Genomic DNA, 21,699 nt, shown 5'->3' with positions numbered 1-21,699 from the left:
TTCTTACTCTCACCCTTTGTCCAATCCATCAAGAAGGACTGTTGGTGCCTTCTTTAAAACCTTTCCCTAATTCAGCTTCCCCCATCCCTGCAGTGTTAGACCAGCCATTCTCAACTGAAGATTTCTAATTCCTTCCTTCTGGTCTCCGTGTCTGTTCTGGCCTCCGTAAAATCTTTCCTCACCCCCAAAACCAGAAAAACCTTTGAGAACCTCACTAAAATCATATCACTCCTCTACCTCAAATTCTTTTATCAGAATTGTCACCAACCATGGTGTGTCTCTTTAATGGCATTCACTGAAGTCACATCCTGCTCTGCTTACTCTGGGGCACATGAATGTTTAGGTATATGCTTTATATTCCTGGGCATCTGGCAAGTTCCTTTCACAGGTGTGGAGAGGCAGATCTATGACAGAGATACTAATGTACTTTTTTATATCCATGAACCAACATATTTAAGCCCATAATTCACCTCTTATAAAGTGAGAAAAATCTAATATAATGTCAGGATTTTGAAAAGGATGCATAATTCTTTGAGAAGTAATATATGCATTTATGCAGCAGGAATGGAAAAGAATCATTGAACCAGGGACTTCAGGTTCTTGGCTAATGTAGAGTGGTAAGGCTTTATTTTCCCCGCTTGTTTTGAGTTTAATGCTTAATAAGGGGATTGTCAAGGAAACCTAGCATTGCACTCACTGGGCTAGTTCCCACCAACCACAGTCCCCCTGAGAAACAGAACTCAGGCCTAGTATGTGAAGGTAAGCTCTCACTATGCCCCTTGTTTGTTCCATGTTTGGAAGCCACATATTCAGAAATAGTTTCTGTGTGCCCAGTCAGATTTGTGTCTTTCTACTATTAAAAATTAGGAAGAAGTTAAGGAGAAAAAGAACCATTCTTGCTCCCAGTGCATTGAAAAATCTTCGGGGGGAATGCTCTTCTCCTTGCTTGAATTCTTACATTTTCCCCAGATTGTCTATCTCCTAGGAAGGGAAGTAATGGCAGTCCATAAGTAAATGCTTGTGTTTCTGTTCCAAGACACACAGAGCAGGAGAGGTTTTGCCCCCAAAAGATCAAGAACCAGAGCCAGATCACTCCCTACAAAAGCTGGACAATACTTTTGTGTTGCTCTACATATCTAAGCAAAAAAAAAAATTGTAAAATGAATCCCCCTACATACAGCATCTTGAAAACTCTAGCACAATTAAGAGTTTTCGCACTAACCTTACCTGCTGGTGTTAACTTTCATCATACATTTATTTTTCACTTGATTTGCAGAGTTAAGGCTTCTACATGAAACACACTGCACAGTCTGAGATTTCCACAAATAGTATTTAGAGGTTCTGTGGTCATACTTTCCCTGCCTCACCCCCAAATTTACTTGCTTATTTTTAGAAACTTTAAAATTTGTTATGTCTTCGGAGAACAAACTTAGTTTATTTTACTAGTGCTTCCCTTCAAATTTCATGAAGATTATCTGTTGCTTAGAAAACTATTCTTTGCCATAAGTACAACAATAGGAAAATTTCCTATGTGGTTTTTCCTCTTCATCAATTTAATGATAGATGTTTACAGAGCTCTCGCAAGGAAAGAGATGTAATACTAGCATTTAAAAGCAACGTTTGACACCTTAAAAAGATGCATGTCATTAGTTTTTATGGAAGAGAAAATTAAAATCCACAATGATGTGATAATCATTTCATAGCATACTGCCTTTTGAAGGTATTCCACTGTTTCCCTTAAACTTACACAGCACAGTGTGTAAATTACATCTCAGTATAACTGGGGGGAAGAGTCCAGAGGTAGGGATCACTTCACACTCCCTGCATGGCTATGACCAGAGATAGGTACCAATAAGTCATTGGCAAACGTGGCCAGAACTGTCTCACATAACTTGTGGGGCTGTAAATGACACATGCACTTTGGAAACATTTAGACAGTTGCTTTGTTGGTGTTTGGGGTCACACCCAATGGTGCTCAGGTCTTCTGGCTTCTTTACTTCTGATGCTGAGCTCAGGGATCACTTCTGGAAGTGCTCAAGGGACCATGTGTTGCCCTGGATGGAACGTGGGTCAGCCCTGTGCAAGGCAAGCATCCACCTGTTGTATTACCTCTGTGGTTCAGTTTCTCTAAACACACACTTACATCTGCCTCTGAGATATCTACTCCAGGGAAAGATGAACTCTTTTGCTGATGTTTGTAGAAGAGTACCCCATAATGGCCCCAAAGTGGGGACAAAGTTTCTCCTCCCGTAAGATGATGGGACCCACGCCACAGGAGTAAAGGCCTACCAGAGAGAATCTCACAATCCCCACCATTCCAGCAGCTCTGCCCTTCCAGTTCCCGGGAGAAAGGCTGGGCGGTGGCTAGAGGCAAAGGAGGCACCCCAAGAAAATAGAGGGAATTGATCTTAAGCCCTGGACGTAAGCTCAGCACCCCAAGCCCTGTGGTCGCCAGCAGGGGAAGAGGTCAGGAACGAACAGATGGCGCCCGGGTACCTAGCCCTGTGGAGGAATTTCCCAAAGGCAGCTTTTTAAAAGCCAAGTGTTTAATTTTATTTATGTGAAGCTTCCAGACAGGAATACTAATATGTGTGATGGAAGATTAGATAGCTGGTTATCCCTTTTTTGTGGGGAGGGGATAATAGTGACTGAATTTACGGGTGAGGGGCTTCAGAGGTGAAGGCTGTTCCTTCTCTTCACTCTGAACACTGATACACACTGTTCTGAGTCTCAAAATTCATCCATTGGCAGCGCAAAGGGTCAGCATCTCAGATGCTTGCTCTGCATGTGGCCAACCTGGGTTCGATCTTTAGCACCCCAGATGGTTCCCCAAGTCCCGCCAGAAGTGATCCCTGAGCACAGATCCAGGAGTAAGCTCTAAGCACCTCCAGGTATCGCTCAAATGACAAAAAAAAATTCACGGTTGTCATCTTTAGGACCTGTGCATTAGTATTATACTTTTAGAAAACTCATTAAGATGGAAAGATGAGAGGCACTTAATTTTCAGAGATTCAGAGGTTCTAGTCAAGTATTCTCCATTTATTGCTTTGAAGACTTCACAACCTTTGGGATGATGTGGCAAGTTGAGAAAAAATTATAATATGCAACAACGTCTGAAAAATGCTGCAACAGAAATATGAAAGAAGTGCCATGAAGACATGGGAGATAGTTAGAGCAAAGAACAGCCTGGAAAGAGTTCAGAGTGCAAGCAGACTCATACACGATAATTGGAGGGGAAGGATGTAAGTCAGAAAGAAGTGTCTGTTGAACTGTTTGCTCGATTTCACTGCTGTTTGAGAGGCAGAATGGCTCTAAAACACAAGCTGGCCATGTCTGCGAGTCAAGCTCTCTGTTCACTGCCATTGCCTGGCTGTAGGTTGGTCTTTTCTGGTGGCACTCAGCCCCTCTGCTCCTGGGAAATCAGGACAGTGTGCATCATGTCTTTCAATCTCCAGGGCTGGGAGGTGGGCTTCTGTACTTTCCTGGATGTCTGTGCTCTGCTGAAACCCTGAGGATGAGGAAGTGTTGCTCTCCTCCGGTCGGGCTGGGGCCAGCCTTCTCAGTGACTGTCACACAACAACCAAATTGTCGTTTCTTTGTTTCTGCAGCTTCTGTGGCTTCCTCAAAGTAGAGACCTTTTCAAATTTATTTCTTTGTATCTGTGCCAAGAAATTTCTCTGTGAATGGCTTTCGTCCAAGTATTACATGAAAGATGATAATTCTGTTAAATTTTGACCCTAATTCTTTTAAGCACTAGGATTTTTTTTTTCTTTGCGATTTTATTGCAGGTAGTTAGGTCCCATAGTGGACGACACAGCTGGGAAGGACACCGTGGCACATGTAGGTCACTTGTTAATGCACGCACAGGACTAATCCTTCTGTGAAGAAAATGTATTTTTAGTATTTACATTTCTCTATCAGATCTTTCAGTGCGAACCTAATCCCTGCTCCCACTAGTAATTTTTAGTTCTCTGCTTAGTTCATTCACTCATCTATTATTAGCTTTTCCCTAACTTTGCTCTTTATTTTGAAGTATTTTAGAATTGGAGAAAAGATGTGAAATGGTGGCATTCACATATATATATATCCTCGGCCGTACTACCTGCTGTGTTCATTACAATAGTTACAGTGTTCAAACTAGGAAATGAATATTGGAGCATTAAGATTGACTCAACTGCAAGTCTTATTTGAATTTTACTAGTTTGTTCCCTATTTTATTTATCTGCTCCAGGATCCTGAATTGCTTCTGGTTACCAAATCTCACTCTCCTCCAGTCTGAGACTCCTCCTCATTTTTTATTACATTACTTTGACCCTTTCCAAGAGTTTTGGTGAGATATTTTGGAGAACATTCTCAGTTTGTGTTTGAGTGATATTTTCCTAGGAGTAGATTGGGATGATTCATTTTGGTAAGAGCCCATCACAAGTGAGCAGGTGGTACATGATGTTGATCTTCATTCTTGCTGGTGATGTTGAGCCGATTGTTTGGTTAACATACAATCTGCTGGGTCTCTCGCTGGATCTCTCACTGGGTCTCTTACACAAGTGTAAAGTTACTTTTTCCCCCTTGGTAACTAATAAGTATCTTTAAGTATTGTGATAGTATCCTCTCTTCTTACACTTTTGCCCGCTGACTGAGTTGAGCATCTGTTGGCAAATCTTGCCTACCTCAGTTAGTCCTGCAAAATTGCTTGTAGAGTTTTTATATTTCTCCCCCTCCTTCCACATTTGTTCATTGTTCTTCATAAGAATTTTCAAACTTATCTTGTATTCTCCTTTCCCAATCTTACAACTATTTCTCTAATGATCTGTAACTTACTTTGTTGAAGAAAGTTATTTAGGGACCAAAATCTCATTGCTAGTAGATCACTGTTCTTGAGATGTCATTGACCCTAGGTCCTCTGAGCAGAAAAGGCTAAGAAATATATGTCTATCTACTAAACCATGGAATTACATATTTCCTCCTTTGTTATTTCTGTCTATTTATTCTCCATGGTTTATTCTGGTACCTCTGATTCCAGGTCAAGATTTATTTTAAATTTCTCCTTTCTTATTTGTAACTTCTCCAACAGCTGACAGACTGGTAGTCACTGTTATGATCCTAGATTACAAATAAAGTATATTGAATTCTAATTGATGTCCCTAAGAAGAATAGATTTACTAACTATGGTGACAGTATTTCCTGCCAGTTGGGTTTTTTGGGTTTTGTATGTTTCTCCCAATTGTTTCCAGTTTTCCCAAAGAACTTAATTCCTAATTCTTGTCAGCTTGGTTATATTAGCCTGGTTTTGTTGTTCATTTGTAATACAATTAGGTCCACTTGTCACTGTATCTATATTCCACTTTGTTTTCCCCAAATCCTGGTGTGTTTTGATTTTCTTATTTGGGGTGATATGGAAAGCATTACTACACTAACGAGTGGCAAAGTTAAAGCAGTATCCAGTGAGATATTCCCAGTGCTGCCCCGTATCACACTGCTGCCACCCTTCCCTGTCATCCTCACCCTTCCCTTTTCCTACTCATTCATCTTTAGCATTCATTTCCCATCAATGAGTAGATCTGTGCTTTTATTGAATTCCCATATGTCTTTTAAGAAAGGTGGAGTCGAGTCGCACCATATAAAAATCTTTGCACTTTGCTTTGTTTGTGTATTTGTTTTTCCTTTTAAATATTTATTTAGGCAGCATGGTTTACAACATTGTTAACAGTATCAGGCATACAGTTGGTGTTCCAAGTCCATCTCAAGCCCAGTATCATTGTACTTCCACCAGTACAAGGGTTCTCACCCCACATACTCTGCCTCCCTGTGAACCTACTTTCTGTTTTCAATTTTGAGTTGTTATAGTTTGGACAATGTGTTTGCAATAGTATTGACGCTTATAGGTTTGCTCTCACACCACTGTACCCCACACCCTGCCAAAGTGCCCAACATGCTTGGAATTACTATTGCCTAATGGATTCTTTCTTAGCTTAATAAGCACATTGTACTTATTTGCTGCATTATCAGCAGCTCCTAATTACAATAATATCACATACTGTATTTACAGTGCAGAGCCCAGCTGGAGACACAAGTGCAGATCAGTGGTGGACAACAGGCAGTTCAGAACTCTAGTGGGGACAGATGACTCGGGACTTAGATAGTGCTTTTGTTTGCCCAGAGCTTTTATTTTTCCAAAATATTTTAATTTTATGTCAACTGCACCACTGTGAAATGATGTTAGAAAATATAAAATATATCATAACACAAAACAACAGCCTTACTGTTCAGGAATGGAAACGAAAGATCAGCATCCCTGATCCTGAGGTTGGATACCTGTTAAACAGCAAGGCTGGAAATCAGACACTACACCACACTACTGGCTTTACAGCTAACAGTTAACAGCAGTGATATCAGGAAACAAAGTAGGGCATAACAGATGTCCAGAGGCAACCAAAATTGAGTCTTCAGCAGGAAGCTGACCCCAGGGGAGGGAAGAGGGGACACTGGTGGAAAAAAGTGTCCACCCCAGTGCAGGGTGCAGTGCTGGGATGGATTCTGTAGGAAGCCCGATCATTGACACTACTGTAAACCACAGTGCCTAAAATTAAAACTTTTAATTACAGAAGGACTTATAAAAATGTAAATTACTCAGCGTAGAATTTGAGGATTCTGTTGTTTGTTTGGGGTTTGGGACCACACCCTCAGTGTTTAGGGTTTACTCCTGTTCCTGTGCTTGTTGATCCTTCCTGGCAGGACACAGGGAACAAATCAGGTTGAGCTAACCAGAGTTGACTGCATATAAGGCAAACACCTTACTATCACTCCTCTCCTGGGTGTCCATTTTATGGACAAGTAGAAACACCTATTAAATGATGATAAAGCAAGATATGTCTTTGTGTAAACTCACACAAAAGGGGCGGGCGCAGCACACAGCGCAGTGGCTCTATCTCTCCCGCCGCCTGTGTTTGGTAGTCTCACCCTTCTTCCCCACCCCCGGGAGGTTGATGGCGATGTTCAGGCAGAGGAAGGAAACAAGGGCAGGCTGGTTGATATTAGTCGCATTTTATTCTGATCCTCTCTCCATCTACACCAATCTCCCTTCTCTGCCTCTGCTCCCCTTCTTCCTCCCCCATGCTACTTAATTCTCCTTCTCCATCCCTCTTCACCCTCCTTCTCTTCCTTCTGATCCTCTGCTTCTTCCTTCTGATCCCCTTCTGATTCCTTCTCCTTCTTTCTGATCCCCCAGCCCACTCTTCTAGAACAGTTAAATCCCAAAGCATGAGGGGTTGGGGTAATCATTACACATAGGTGTGGTCATAATCAGTCACCAATCAATCACAAATCATCCTGTTAATCGTCGATTGCCTCGAGCAGGCCCCAGTAACATCTCCTTCATCCTAGCCCTGAGATTATATTCAAGGCTCTTTAGGAGAATGAGACCCATCATTGTTACTGGTATTTGGCATATTGGGTACGCCACAGGGAGTTTGCCAGACTCTGCCGTGTGGGCAGGCTACATTCGGTAGCCTGCCAGTTCGTCCAAAGTAGGAATGAGATAATAAGATGTAATAATAGGATGTCGCACGGCCGCGAATGCGGCCGCGCGGTTCCGGGAGCTGGTTTTTATAGTCTCTGAGTCTTGGCCGTTGATGGGATTACACGGCGCCAGGGGGCCAGTCGGTGGGTGTGACCCCCGCCTACTGGAATTTGGAGGATCTGGGTGGAGGATGCTCAGCCCAAATCTGAGTAGGCTTGGAGATCTCAGCCCCGGAACCCGCGTGACTTTGTCCCTCTGCCAGTACCTTCCATGTTTGCGGAGAGTGGTCTCAGCATGGTGGTGGCTGGTCCTGGAGGTCTTTGACTGCCGGAGCCCTGGTCGGGACGGGGAAGAAAGCTCAACCCGCTCCCCACTAAGGGGCCCCGGCGGTGAGGACAGTCAGGTGCGGGGGCAGGAGACTGCCGTCATAATCAATAGGGGTAGAAATCTTAGCCTCAGGGAAAGCCGCTCCTAGGACAGATCCTTTCTCAGCAGGAGGACCCACCCTAGAGCAGAATCCCAAGGGTGTGTTTCTCCTCTCCTTGTCCCACAAGCATATAAGAATATATAATATAAATCATTTTGTATGGATACAGTAAGAAATATCTTAAACTTATAGAATTATTCTCCTAGGGCCATCTCGATCTCAGACTACAGTGCTCAGGCCAGATAGTCTTTCCCACCCCTAGCAGGATCCTAGTCTCGTCGTTACCTTTGGATCATGACAGCATTTGTCTATGATCAAACTCTTAACTTATAGTTAAGAATCATGGCACTTTGGCCTGGCCCATTTCGCTGCCAAGGTAGCTCACCACTTGCCCTAGGTCCGTTCAGTCCCTCGTCGGGACCCTGCTTTTGGGGTGTTAGGAACTAAGGGCAACTGAGGCTTAAGACGAGAAAGCAGATGCCTGGGAGTGAATAAAATTCAAAGCCAATCAAATCCTAAGTTACAAAGCATAATGTTAACAGTCTTCCTGTATCTATACAAAAAAGGGCATTGCTTTAAAGTAAACTGTTCATAAGGCACAAGGAGAGGAGAAAGGCAATATATCACTCGTACATATAAAATCATAGATTTCTGGGAATCCTTACAAATTAACAGAGTCTGATTAGGGGGAAAGCTGATTAACTGGGTGGAGAGGAGAGCATAGGGAAGACTGTTTACAGATAAACACAATGGAATGGAAATGCCTCAGGAGCACTGTGATGGGTGTAACAAGATAAACCTAAGCTCCTTGTGGAAGAAGGACAAAGCAATGTTACCCTACACGTCTTGAACACATGGAAATTCCACTACCCACTACCATCTGCTTCCTCTCTGGCCCTGAACACTGATTTTCAAGTAAACCAACTATCTCCATAAGCTCCTCAATTCTGCCACTGAGTGGGTGGCACAGGGAGCCCTGGTTAAGTATTTCACTTCTGTTGTCTCACCTCAAAAATGTAAATTGTATTTGCAGGGCTATTGGGAGTAGAAGTAACTTGACCAGTCTCTTTCTGAGCCCCCCATCTAAATGCCAGCCGTACAGTGATGGGTACATATTTTTAAGAACACCTGTTTCAGTTTCGAATCATTTTGCTTTTGTGTTGATTTTCACATGTCCCTGTTCCTATACAGATCCATTTCTTAGCCCTACATATCTGCCATTACTTATTTATTTTTCTAGAGAATCCTTATTCATCCCTCAAGACCTAGGTCAGCTCTTCATAAGTGTTCCTGTGATCTCATTCCTGCCCTAAAGAGAGACGGGCTAAACTCTCTGCCCTTGGCATGCCTCTGTAATGGGCCATATTACTTTAACTAACTGATATTTTTTAAAGCCTACCATCTACCAGGCATATGTTAAATGTTGTAGTAAATTGGAGCTGTCATTCTAATAGACTATGAATGAATGAATGAAACGTCCAATAATAGTTCATCAATGACAGGATGAGCTTTTCTGAGAAGCTGATTTTCACTTGAGCTCAGCAGTGTGAAAGTTAGGAATGGGAAGTGATGGGGGAATAATTTCATCATTAACTTCTTTGTTCGTCACATCTGCCTCGCCCTCCCAGTTGTTAGACACAAGGAGTCCATGAGAGTTTGGCACACCCTGATATGTCACACTGTTACTCCACATGCTGTGATTTCCAGACCCCAAAAGCTGGTCCTTCTCTGGCTTGCCACACCACAGTCACGCGGGTTGGTGGGCTGTTTGAGGATTGCTTGGACCCACGGTTCAGGTTTGGGAGATCTTATCTACAGCCTAGGAGAGCAGGCTCTGAGATTTCCTCCCACTCCGAGTCTTCCTGTATGTCAGTTACAAGGAGGAAATTTATTTAAGTAAGTTTTCTGTTACTTGACTTCCTGATCTTTAAAACTAAAAATGTCGGACAGACTTTATAAGATTGCTCCAAGGGATAAATAAGAAAATGTCACCTAAAATTCTTAGGCCAGTGTCTAGCACGATGGTAGTCAATAAGTATTGGAGAAAATGCTCTAAGAGGAGCAGTTATTTAGTCAAGAACACTGTGGCCAAAAAAAAAAAAAAAATCTCCAGTTGCCTTTCTTTGCTTTTTATTTTCATTTGACCAAGAAAGAAATGAAAAATGCCACATGCAGTGTTTTTCTCTAGCGGCTAGATTCCATGACTTCTTGGCTTGCTTATCGAGTAATTGCTAAAGATACATCAGATTTGCTTTGCCTTTTCTAGGATAACATAGGATTTTCATGTTCTTATCTCAAACCTTAGAAAGACGACACAATCTGCAGACCTAGGACCAGTCTGCAACTGATATTTTTCATCTTTGAAATCACAATTTGAGCACCTTGTCCTGAAAGGCATTTCTTTTATGTTCTTCCACAGTGTTTCTCCAGGGGAATCAAGGGACTGTCCTAAGCAGTGAAAATGATGCATCCCCCAGAGATGATGACAGTGTTTTTTTTTGGTCAGGGGTACCCACGGAATTAACATTGGTGGTTGTTACTTTGACACAAAAATGTAACACAGACCATCAGGCAAACCTTTATATAGTTATATAGTACATGCCAGGATAAGAGCATCCCCAGAGGAGTGGCCTGCAGAACTCCCAGGACAGTAAATGTGCTCTTTCCCTGTAGCATTTTCACTGGAAACCCCTGAGATTCTGGGTCGGGAAGGAACTGCTCAAAGGACCAGGGCATCTGCTTGCTGGTGGAGCCCTGGATTTCATTCCCAACACTGCCGGGTCCCTGGGCTCCGCCAGGAGGAACACTGAGCACCAAGCACTGCAGAGGTGCCCACAACACCCGCCCTTCCAGGGAAAAAAATCAAAACCAGTATCATGATTTTTTGTACTTTCTTTTATTGAATCACCATGAGATACATAGTTACAAAGTCATTCACGATTGACTTTCAGTCACACAATGTTCCAACACCCATCCCTTCACCAGTGCACATTTCCCACCGTCAGTGTCTGCAGTCTTCCTCCCACCGTCTGTTCCATAGCCTGCCTTTATGGCAGACCTCTCTCTCTCTCTCTCTCTCTCTCTCTCTCTCTCTCTCTCTCTTTCTCTCCCTCCCTCCCTCCCTCCCTCCCTCCCTCCCTCCTCCTTCTTTCTCTCTCAGGCACTGTGGTTTGTAATGCTGTTACTGAAAGGGTATCATGCATATCACTTTACCTCCTTTCAGCACTCAGTTCTTATCCAGTGTGATCATTTCCAACTGTCGTTGTCATAGTGGCCCCTTCTCTGTCTAACTGCATTCCTCCTCCTCCTTTGTGACAAGCTTCCTACCATGGACCAGTCCTCCTGGCCTTTGTTTCTACTGTTCTTGAGTATTACTCAAATACTATATTTGTTTTTATTTTTTTATATCCCACAAATGAGTGCAGTCATTCTATGTCTGTCCCCTTCTCTCTGACTCATTTCACTCAGCATGATAGTCTCCGGGTCCATCCATGTATAAGAAAATGTCATGGCATCACTTTTCCTAACAGTGCGTAGTGTTGCATTATTAAAATATAATGATTATTGTTCTTCTAAATATGTCTCAATAGGAGTTCCTTGATACTTGAATGTATTAGCATGAGTTTTCTAGTACAAATTTTTAAAAATCACTGAATTCATTAGCAAAAGAATCTTGCCAGGAGTTGTAAGAGTTAACACTTCTTTACAGGAGTAATTCTCTACTCTTATCAGTCTAGTCAATTGGAAAATAATATCTGCCTTTAATGTTGCAGAAATCAACTCATCCCTACTTTCATAGAATGGGGAAATGATTAACTATTTCTCCTTCCTTTTTAATATTTGTGCCATTGTTTTCAGAGTTTTACTTTCCAAACCAACGTTCCATAAACTTATTCTGGCTGGAGGTATTGAAATTGGTTTTTCTGCTTCAGTGTAGAGTGTAGAGGTAGGATTGTCTGTCAAATCACAGGTCCGTGGCCTGTCTCCGATTGGCTGCCCTGACAGGGATGGGTTATGGCTCAAGGGTAAATAGTCACACGGAGATTAGAGGATAAGCTTCTGCACCCCTGGTGGCACAAGGCTAAAGTGTCACAAAGATTAGAGAGACCATCATCATCGGCCTCAGTGACAGGCTGCATTTGGTATGTTAATAGAAGAAAAACTTCTGATATGGGGCACCTAGTCACCGGAGCAAGCACATTCCCATCACTGCAGTCTAACTTGACTCCAATTTAACTCCACAGTGTGTATAATGGACTTCCAATCCCTAGCAGCTCCACAAAGGACTAATGGGGAAATGTTATATACTCTCACATCTTACAGATCATGAACAGATGGGAAGAAAATGCTGTGTAACACGCTTCAGAATGGTGTTTACATGGGTTGTTCTTTTTTTTTAAAAAAAATTATGCAAGTTACCTTAGAGTTTAGCCACTCTGGCTAAACTGGTTTGCTATACCAATGTGTGTGTTTGTTGTAACATTTTCTTCTCCTTTTTTCTGTACTTCCTCGGCCAGTGTAAAAGCTTAAAAGTGCACGTGACCAAAATGAGCAAAACTGATAGAAGTTTGTAGTTCAGCAAAAAGAAATTATGGAATTATTTTCACTCTGAAATGATTTGTTATAGGGCAAGCTTCTCCAAAGCATTTCAAATTGAATTTGTTTACAAAATATTTTATTTCTACCCAACAATTGAGGAACTAATTTAGGAAGGAAATGAGAAAAATCTCTGGAATCAGAGTGTTTACTAACACTGCTAATGTGTGCTTGCTTTCTCTCCTCTCTCTGCAGCACTGATAGCCATTGGACGCTACAGCATGACCATAGAGACTGTGGATGTTGGGTGGTGTAAAGAAATCACAGACCAGGGAGCCACGCTGATTGCACAGAGCAGCAAATCTCTGAGATACCTGGGCCTGATGAGATGCGATAAAGTAAGAGATCTCCACCACATTTGTTTTCTCCACAGCAGAATAGTTAATAGCTTGAGCTCATCTTTCTCCCTCTAGAATATGCATCCATGCTCATAGCTGTACTATCAAAATCATACCTGTGAGTTATCTGGTTTTCTAAATTACTTCTCATGTCCCGGTTTAAAATTGAACAGAGAAAGTGAATTTGTTCTATGCCTCAAGAAAAAGCAATCATGTGCACATCTTTAGCTTGGATGTTGACTTGTCCATTAGTCTGTGCACCACAAGTTAGAAGGTTTCCTGTCTAACATTACTGCAACATGCATGATAATTACCGTCCAATTCTATTTGGCTTCCAAGGTTTTTGTGATGTTAAGGTAAGAAGAACAATGGCATCTAATTTTTTCACTGTTTAAACTGTATGATTTCAGTACTCTTATCTCTTCTTGCCATTTGGGGATAAGATAGGACCAGTGAGGAATATTATATATGTGAACTGACCTCTTTCTGCACTTAGGCTGACACAGCTTAAGGTGAGAAATAATCCCAGAGGTGCTATTGGGGGTCCATGGTACTCGCCAAATACATGACTGTGAACTTGGGAAAATTAGATCATTTGAACACTTAGAAGAAAGATAATAAAAATCTGTATGATTCTCTTCGTACTAGAGAGGTCATTCCTCTTTTGTCACATCCATCATTCATTTATATTGACCTGAAGGAACCCCTCTTTGCACTGTGAAGGAAAGTGGAAGCTCAGAAAGAACAGTCAGGGGTCAGAGAGACAGTGCAGTGGGGAGAGTGTTTGCCTTGCACGTGGCCCACCCAGGTTCGATTCCCAGCATTCCATAAAGTCGTCTGAGCACAGTTATATATGATCACTGAGCATAGAGCCAAGAGGAAGGCTTGAGTACCACTGGGTGTGACCCCCCACACACACACCACAGACACACACCAAAAAAAAAAAAAAAAGAAAGGAAACAAAAGAAAATAAATAGCAGTCATTGCACCATGAGTCCAGCCCAGGCCTTTGGAGTGGTTTCAATGCTGGTGGCTCTCCAGGGGCCGTTTCCCAGCAGGCCTTGCTTCCTTGATAAAGATTCACCTCAGCTGCTTGCCCAGAGCTGGCCCCTTGCAATGATTTACACGCATGTGCTACTTTTGCAAATGGTGATTACAGACAAATCTAGCCAAAGAAAATGAAACTGAATATGCATGCCTCTCAAAGGACATGAATTTCCTAAATGTAGCCATTTGGGGGCTAATGGAAGAATGGCCTGAATCCTTCATGTGCTTTGTCATTTTTGTTAATTGACCTAGTTTTTTTTTTTCTAAATGCTTTCAACTATCAACTTGGACTAGGCCTTTGCCAGTTAGTTATGTTTAGAGAGCTTTTATTATCTATTCACAGCCCAGCCTTTTTAAAAAGCTGACTCTGTTACTAAGCAACGGAACTGGGACCAAGGATTGCAAGCCTCCCTCAGATTTCAGTACTGAAATCACGACTAACCATGTTACGTTAAAATAAGTTAAAAGGTGGGGCCAGAGAGATAGTACATCGGGTAGGGCCCTATCTGGTGACCCAGTTTTGATCCCAGCACCACATAGGATTCCCCTATACCCACTGCTGGGTGTGGCTCCAATCTCCCCTTAAAAAAAAAAAGCTACATTAAATCAAAAGAATAATTGCTTTCTGTTGGTTTTGTTTTGGGCCATACCTGACTATACTCATGGCTTCTGTCTGGGTCTGTGCTCAAGAGATATGGTCCCAGGAGGGAATCCCTGAGTCCAGAGCCAGGAGTTAGCCGTGAGCACTGCTGGGTGTGGCCCCAAAACAAAACCAAAGTAAAATAGAAGGAATTAAAAGGGCCTCAATAGGCAGAGGATTCAGGAAATGCCAAGGAGAGCTCCTTGGCTTCCTCTTGAAAGGGGTGCAACATCCGTGTTCCCCAACATGAGTGCTGAGACTCTAAAATGTAGGCGTTCAGGACACACCCACACACACACATCCATTCTCAGGAATTCCCACTCTCGAGTTGTTAATGTTGGTTCTGCTTCCACGGCTAAATTAGGAGCATCAAATGCCTCTGTTGATCTGTCTCTCACTGATGTTCAGATCAGAATGAATCCTTTTCAATATAGATTGACACAGGATGATCTCACTCGTATGTGGACCTTAAAGATACACAGCAAGACAGCAGTTGAGGTCCCACAGCAGCATAATGGGAGAACTGAGCCACATAGTTGAGTTGGTGATGGGCAGGGTTCCTGGAGAGAGGGAGGTGGGTACACTGAAGATGGGTTTGGGGTTGGAATCACATGCCCGGATACCAGCGTTAACAATACTGTAAATCACAGAACCTCAGTCAAATAACAAGTCCCTTTAGAGACAGAAGAGATCATACAGTAAAGAGGTTAAGGCCCTGGTACTGCCAGGTGCGGCCCTAGAGACCTCTGAAGTCACTAGGGTGACCTTGGTGGTCTCTGGTGCCACCAGGGTTCCTCACGTTGAACCACAGGTCTGCTTAGCTAAGAAGCATGACAGTGAACCCCAGGCTTGCTGGGCCCTACTTGAGAACACCCAACCCAGCCTCGCAAAACACACAAATTCCTCTTCTACCTAAATACAGGAGTCTGAGAAAGTGAAGGAACGGTCACAAGCTCTGTCCTGAGGGTTTAGCCCTTAGCTCAGGCTGAATTCAATATCCAGTCAGTAGCCCCACAGACAGACGAGGCACTGTGCCACCTGACCCTGGTCCACTCCAGATGGAGCAGCCTAGAGCGTGCCAGACCTCCCTCTCCAGATCCTCAGCGTTAGTTAGTTCAGAGCAAAACCAAGCAGGCCACGGGGGTGGGAGCTGCCACATGGCACAGAGTGGAAGTGAAAGCCATTGGCACCTAAAAGCCAAAGGACTGATTAAAGGGAGGATAGAACCTCGAGCCACTTGGCTTTCAAGGAGTGAAGTTTTGAAAGAAATTTTAAAAAGATCCAGAGAATATTTTGAGTAGCAAGGATTAGAGGGCCTGGACTCTCAATGCAGAGTTCAGGTTCAAGGCTGGGTTCTGACAATTGTGTCATCATAGTGGATCTTAACCCTCTTCAGGCTGCATTTCCTCACCTGTAAGCTGAGTGATGGCAGAACGGCTCATGTAGAATTATGATCATCTGTCTAAGCGTATGTCTGTCGTCTCTGCCGGATGAAATGCCCTGTTCTTGAATATTCTTGCCTTTTACCATGTGATTTCATTGATGTGGTGATACACAAATGAGAAAGAATTATATTGCCTGCCATCCCATTTTGCAAGTAAACTTAAAAGAGAGGGGAGTTAACACAAAGATCTTGCCTTTTAATTTCTGTCCCCTGGAATGGAAACTGAAGATTGCGTTTTACACAAAGATAGCAAGTATTACATTTTCTATACAGTTTATAAAGGGGAACAAGACCTTCATGGGCACCCGGGGTTAGGTAGAAATCAGTCCACTGCCCAGGCATAGGGAGAAAGCAAAAGGTTAAGTTGAAGGATAAGATCATTCCAGGCAGGGAAGTAAAACAATAAGAAAAATAAAGGAAAGGAGAAAATGGAGCCGTAGTACAGTTGGGAGGGCATTTGCCTTGTACATGGCCAACTTGGGTTTGACCCCCAGCATCCCAGATGGTCCCCCAGGCACCGCCAGAAGTAATTCCTGAGTGCAGAGCCAGGAGTAGCCCCTGAGCATCACCGGTGTCACCTGAAAACAGGAAAAAATAAACAAAGAAAAAGGAGAAAAAAATAACAATAAGAATAGGAACCAACATTATAATTAGCATATACTGACAAAAATCCACTGTAACTCAACAACAACATCGGTACCATGAAAAAAACTAAAGGACAAAATGAATCAGGGCTTAGCAGGCTTAGCAATCACTTCAGCACACCACTGATAACTCATTAGCTAGACCTCTTTCTGCACGTGCACTGGGGCCAGAGAAGGAGCCATGAGCTCACCCGGCTACATAACTAACCCCTTGTCAGGAACATTGTCAGCCAGGTTCCTGCACTGGGGGAGGGAGGTTGGTGAGGTCACTATGTCAGGCTGCTTACTATCTGTTGGACTGTGACTCTGGGAAAGATTTGAAGACAGGCTGCATCTTCATTCATGTGCAGCTGTCTCGTGTGGCCTCCTCCGTTTTATTGGGAAGCGATCCCTTCCTGAGGTGAGCTTTTGAGGAGTTGAAGGAACAACAGAATGCATGGTGTTTATTGTATCTAGGAACGCTCTCTTCACCCTCCTCCCTCTTCTTTTTCTCCCCTCACTCACCCCCACACAGTAGTAAATAAAAACAGATGAGAAACACTAACCTTACTTGTAGCAGATGAAAGCAGCACAGACTTAGATGAGCAGTGTCTAAGGCAAATCGTGGTGAATTTGTTTGCCCCAACTTCTCCGCAGGAGGAGGCAATCCCTGTACACTTGCTTGTAAAGTCAGGAAGTGCATTAGGAAGCCCCTGTTTGAGCAGCTTTTCTGATTGCTGGATGGATAAGCATATTAGAGGCTTTACTTTGGGGGTTCGAAGCAGGGGCCACTTAATCCCCTAAACTTAATGCATTGTAAAAACCAAAAGAAGAAAACGCTGTGTCAGATGACTTTGATGAACTGGGTGAGCGTATATTCTTAAAGACTGTTTCAAAGGCTTCCTTGACCTTGGGAATTAGGGATGACCTGAAATCACCTATCAACTTAATGCACATTTATTGGATGGTTTAGTTAAACTGACTTGTGAAGTCAACGGAATGCTCTTAAGAGAAGTAACATGTTTTACTCTGCTTTCCACAATTTCGGTCAGTGGCTTTGGTCAGAGAAATTATTTTTTTTTGTAACTTCAGTGAATTCCAGGTTCATATAAATCTGTGTCTTCTAATAACATGTTTTCCTTATTTATTACAAGGCAGTTCAGATGCAAGACAGAACTGAAGAGAACAAAAAAAAAAGTCCTGGGAAAGCTGTAGGGCAAATGGAAATGCAGTGCTCAAGGTTAATGAGAACTCTTTGGGGTAACAAGGTTGACGAGAAGAGAGACAGCCCAGTGGTATGGCATTGACTGAGAAACCAGACCTCGCCAGAGGCACCCTGGCTGGTCTGGGAAACCTTGGTGATAAAATGTCGTGATAGAAACCTCCGCAGTGTGCTTTGCTACAGAAGTTTGGAGACAGAGGGCCCGAGTTATGAGCAGCGAGTCACATCATAAATGTAGCAATTCTCAAATGCCAAACCCTCGTGAAAAGCAGTTGGATGGAGAAATGGTGGAGCTTTTAAAAGCTCCCTTTCACTTTCTTTTTTTTTTTTAACTTCATGCAGAACTAATTTTATACACTGTTCATTTGATTTGAAAATGCCAGCGTCTGGGGTATCATTAAAGAGCGTTATTGAGGGAGCCACTCTTGGCAAAGCCTTTTGCAGAAAATGCTTATTAGTTCTTACGTCCCTGAAGAGAGTCCCAGCTAGGACTGAGAACTTGTGCCTCAATTTACCTGCTGTGTTCCTCGGCTTGTGCCCAGAGGTGGGAGCTGCCTTCTGCTGACAGGCTGCTTCTCCTTGGCTACAGAGGCACCTCAGGAGGACCTCGGGAGAGCCGCATTACTTAAGGAACAGACATAAATAGATTGTGAAAGGTCCACCCCAATGTCCTATGACTAAAGCCGCTAGGAATTTCTTTGATTTCTAGTTGACATAAATTAGAATTACACAGGCGTGAAGAGCCTGCCCAGAAAAGATCAGAGAAGCTGCCATTGGGGGGTGGGGGTGGAGAAGGGCGGGGGCAGGGGGCCTGCCTCGTGATCCTATTGATTACCCAGAGGCATTCAGGCCAGGGGCCTGAGTCCAAGCTGTTATTGATCCACACCATGGAAATAATCAAATTAATTCATTCCTCATCAAACCACCTTTGCCAAGACCTCTCTTCTCACCTGCCCCAGTTCCTGGAGTACTTGGTGGAGGAATGAAATAGGTGGTTTCTTTTCAGAAGAAATGATTTCTTTAGGTGCTGTGAAATCCTTGTTTTCATGCAGAGTTCCTCATTTCAATGGTAGAGAGGTTTGCTTTAATCAAATCAATGAGAAACCAATACAGAAAACCAGTAATAGAAACCAGTCAGAACGTTAAAGCCAGGAATCTGCTTTATAACCTTAAAATATCAAGGGCCAAGTTTTGTTGCCCAATTTAATGTAAAAATATTCAGGAAAAATTGACCACTGCATTTTTCAGGAAGTAATTATGGTAAGAGAAAGCCTCAACCACCTAAATATTTCTGGGGAGAAAATGGAGTTTTTATCAGCTTGTTTAGGACTCATGAACAGGAAAGCCCTATGGGGAAAATAATACAGGACTCTGTAACTAATATACTGAACTAAGTGGAAAAATCAGTTTAAGGGAAAAATCATTTGCGGGGCACTGTGTCCAGGACTGTTTGGGCAGCAGCTCAGCCATGAAACAAAGCGTGTACCTGCGGGGCCCCTCCTTGGCCTCTGCACAGCTGTTTCCACACCGCCCACAGCCACAATTTAAGATTGAAAATGTATGCTTTATCAAAGAAAATAAAGTGCAAAAACAAAACCCAACATTCTGTCCTAATAAGGCCAGAGCTGGCCTGACTCTGTGGGTCTGCCACGCCGAGGTCTGGGGCGGCAGCCCAGGCGCCCCCAGAGAAGGGCAGGGAAAGACGGCCAGGAACAGCAGCGGACACTCGCAAAGTCAGACCTAGCCCTTCACTTGAAGTATCAGCATCTTGTTCCTTTTGCTGATAAAACAGTTTCTCCAGGTGATTTTCGCATAGGAGCACTTTAAAACACATTTTTACAACCCTCTTCTGATTATTCCTGGTAATTGAAACAGGGAAAAACACATCAGCTGAAATTCAGAGGTTAGCCCTCAGCCTCATTTTAGCCAAGACTTCCAGCCTTGTTCTCCTGAAGCGCTACAGAGCCAGCTGAAGGCTTCTCCTGGCTTGAAATATTTAGCCAAGAAACAGTGACATGGAGCTTTGTGGCAGAGGTTACATTTACAAGCACTGTGGCACCCTGGGATTTTCAGATTCTGCCTTCATCACTTTTCTCTCTGTGGGACTTAGAACAACTTAACCCCTCAAATTCTCTGTTTTTCCATCCGAAAATTGCAGATAACAATATTTGCCCTGTAAGATTGTTGGGAGATTAAATGAGTTAGTGCAATAAATTACTTAGCCCAAAGTCATGCATGCTGTAAGCACTCAATAAATGCCAGCTATCCTTATTATCATTATTATGTATGATGCATAATACACACACACCTGCTCTGCAATCTTTTATCTGATATATTAACCATCTGGCCCAACAGGTTTGCAATATTAGAGCCATGAATATAAATTCACTTGCTGAGATCGCACATAGAAAAACTAGGCCCTTGAGACTCAGCAATGATATTTTTCCAGTGGAGGATGGAACTGGGGTTTCACACTTGCAGGTCCTGTGCTCTGACTGTTGAATTACATCCATGGCCTCAGACAGCAATTAAGGGGGAAAAAAAATAGAATCTTTGATTGTCCTAATAGGACCAAGCAAATTATAATCCTTCTTGTGCAGGAAGGTGAAACTTAGTCTCAGGGCTAAAAAGAGAGTATAAGTTCATGCGACGGGCCGGGGTTCTATCCCCAGCACCACATACAGTCCCCCAAGTACCAAGAGTGATCCCTGAGCATAGAGCCAGGAGCAAGCCCTTGTTCCCAAAAAGAAGCGAAAAGAAAATAAATAATCTTAGTCTCGGTGCTTTTTTTTAAGCCTAGAAATAAAGACTTGCCAAGTCAGCTAGCCAGGGTACAGACTGGGGCTCATTTGCTCTGTTCCTTCATGAAAATTGACATCTCCCTAGAACCCTCTCAGGGAGCAGTGCAAGCAAGAGCTGACATTTTGCTTGCATCTGTCATGGCACTGATGGAGAGTGAAAAAAAATTGTGTGTGTGTGTGTGTGTGTGTGTGTATTTATAGTGGAAAGGGCCATGTGCTCCCTGAGTGCTGGAGGGTGAATGGAACTTGGAACTTAGGATGAAGTTTGCCTGGAGGCGCCCTGCAGCTTCATTGCTGTGCAGTAAATAATCTCCTTGGAACTTTGATTTAGCTTTAAGTGATTATAGGACAGAATTAGGTTGCAGGATCCTATTTTTTTTCTCTCTCATTTAAAAAAAGAAATATATCAGCACTTCCTTAACAGAAACTCAGATTAGATCCCAGAACTGTGGACCAACTGACTCACAGAGCCCAGCAAGGGCTGATCGAGCTGGGACAGGCAGTGGGGAGAACACAGCCAGCCTGCAGGACACAGCCGCTGGAGTGCCTCCTCGGCTGGGCCCAGCAGAAGTTCTAGTTAGCAAAATGTTGATGAGCAAAGTAGTTTCCTCTGCCTGTGTTTTTTAATCCTGTGTGGGATTCCCCCCCCTCCCCAATTTACTTAAGAAATCCCTATTGAGCATCTTCATCCAGTGTTATCACTAAGATAAATAGGTAAAGCTAAAAGGTAAAGGCCCTCCCGTTGATCGTCGATTTGCTCGAGCGGGCGCAGTAACGTCTCCATTGGAGACTTTGTTGTTACTGTGTCTGGCATATCGAATACTCTCGGTAGCTTGCCGGGCTCTCCGAGAGGGGCGGAGGAATCGAACTTGGGTCGGCCATGTTGGCCACTTGTAAGGCCAACGCCCTACCCGCTGTGCTATCGCTCCAGCCCATCACTAAGATGGTTAATGATCAGAAAAAAATTAGTAACCAAAGGAGTGTTTGTACCCCAGGAGAGTGTTTGTACCCCAGGGAGCCTGCAGTTCCCTGGGAAGCAGATAAG

At 43.3% G+C, this 21,699-nt stretch overlaps 1 protein-coding gene across 1 annotated transcript in view; it reads left to right on the top strand.

Moving 5' to 3' along the window:
* Nucleotides 1–21,699, top strand: part of FBXL17 (F-box and leucine rich repeat protein 17) — a 538,170-nt gene that overhangs the window by 499,974 nt on the left and 16,497 nt on the right. Inside the window, exon 8 of the mRNA XM_056139026.1 lies at nucleotides 12,735–12,877. Coding sequence (XP_055995001.1) covers nucleotides 12,735–12,877 — 143 coding nt within the window. The remainder of the gene's footprint in view (nucleotides 1–12,734; nucleotides 12,878–21,699) is intronic.

This window comes from Sorex fumeus, unplaced genomic scaffold (assembly GCF_029834395.1).
Source record: "Sorex fumeus unplaced genomic scaffold, SorFum_2.1 ptg000131l, whole genome shotgun sequence".
In the NCBI taxonomy this organism is placed as follows: Eukaryota; Metazoa; Chordata; class Mammalia; order Eulipotyphla; family Soricidae; genus Sorex; species Sorex fumeus.
Note: the sequence above shows the minus strand (reverse complement) of the source record. Positions and strands in the feature narration are given on the sequence as shown.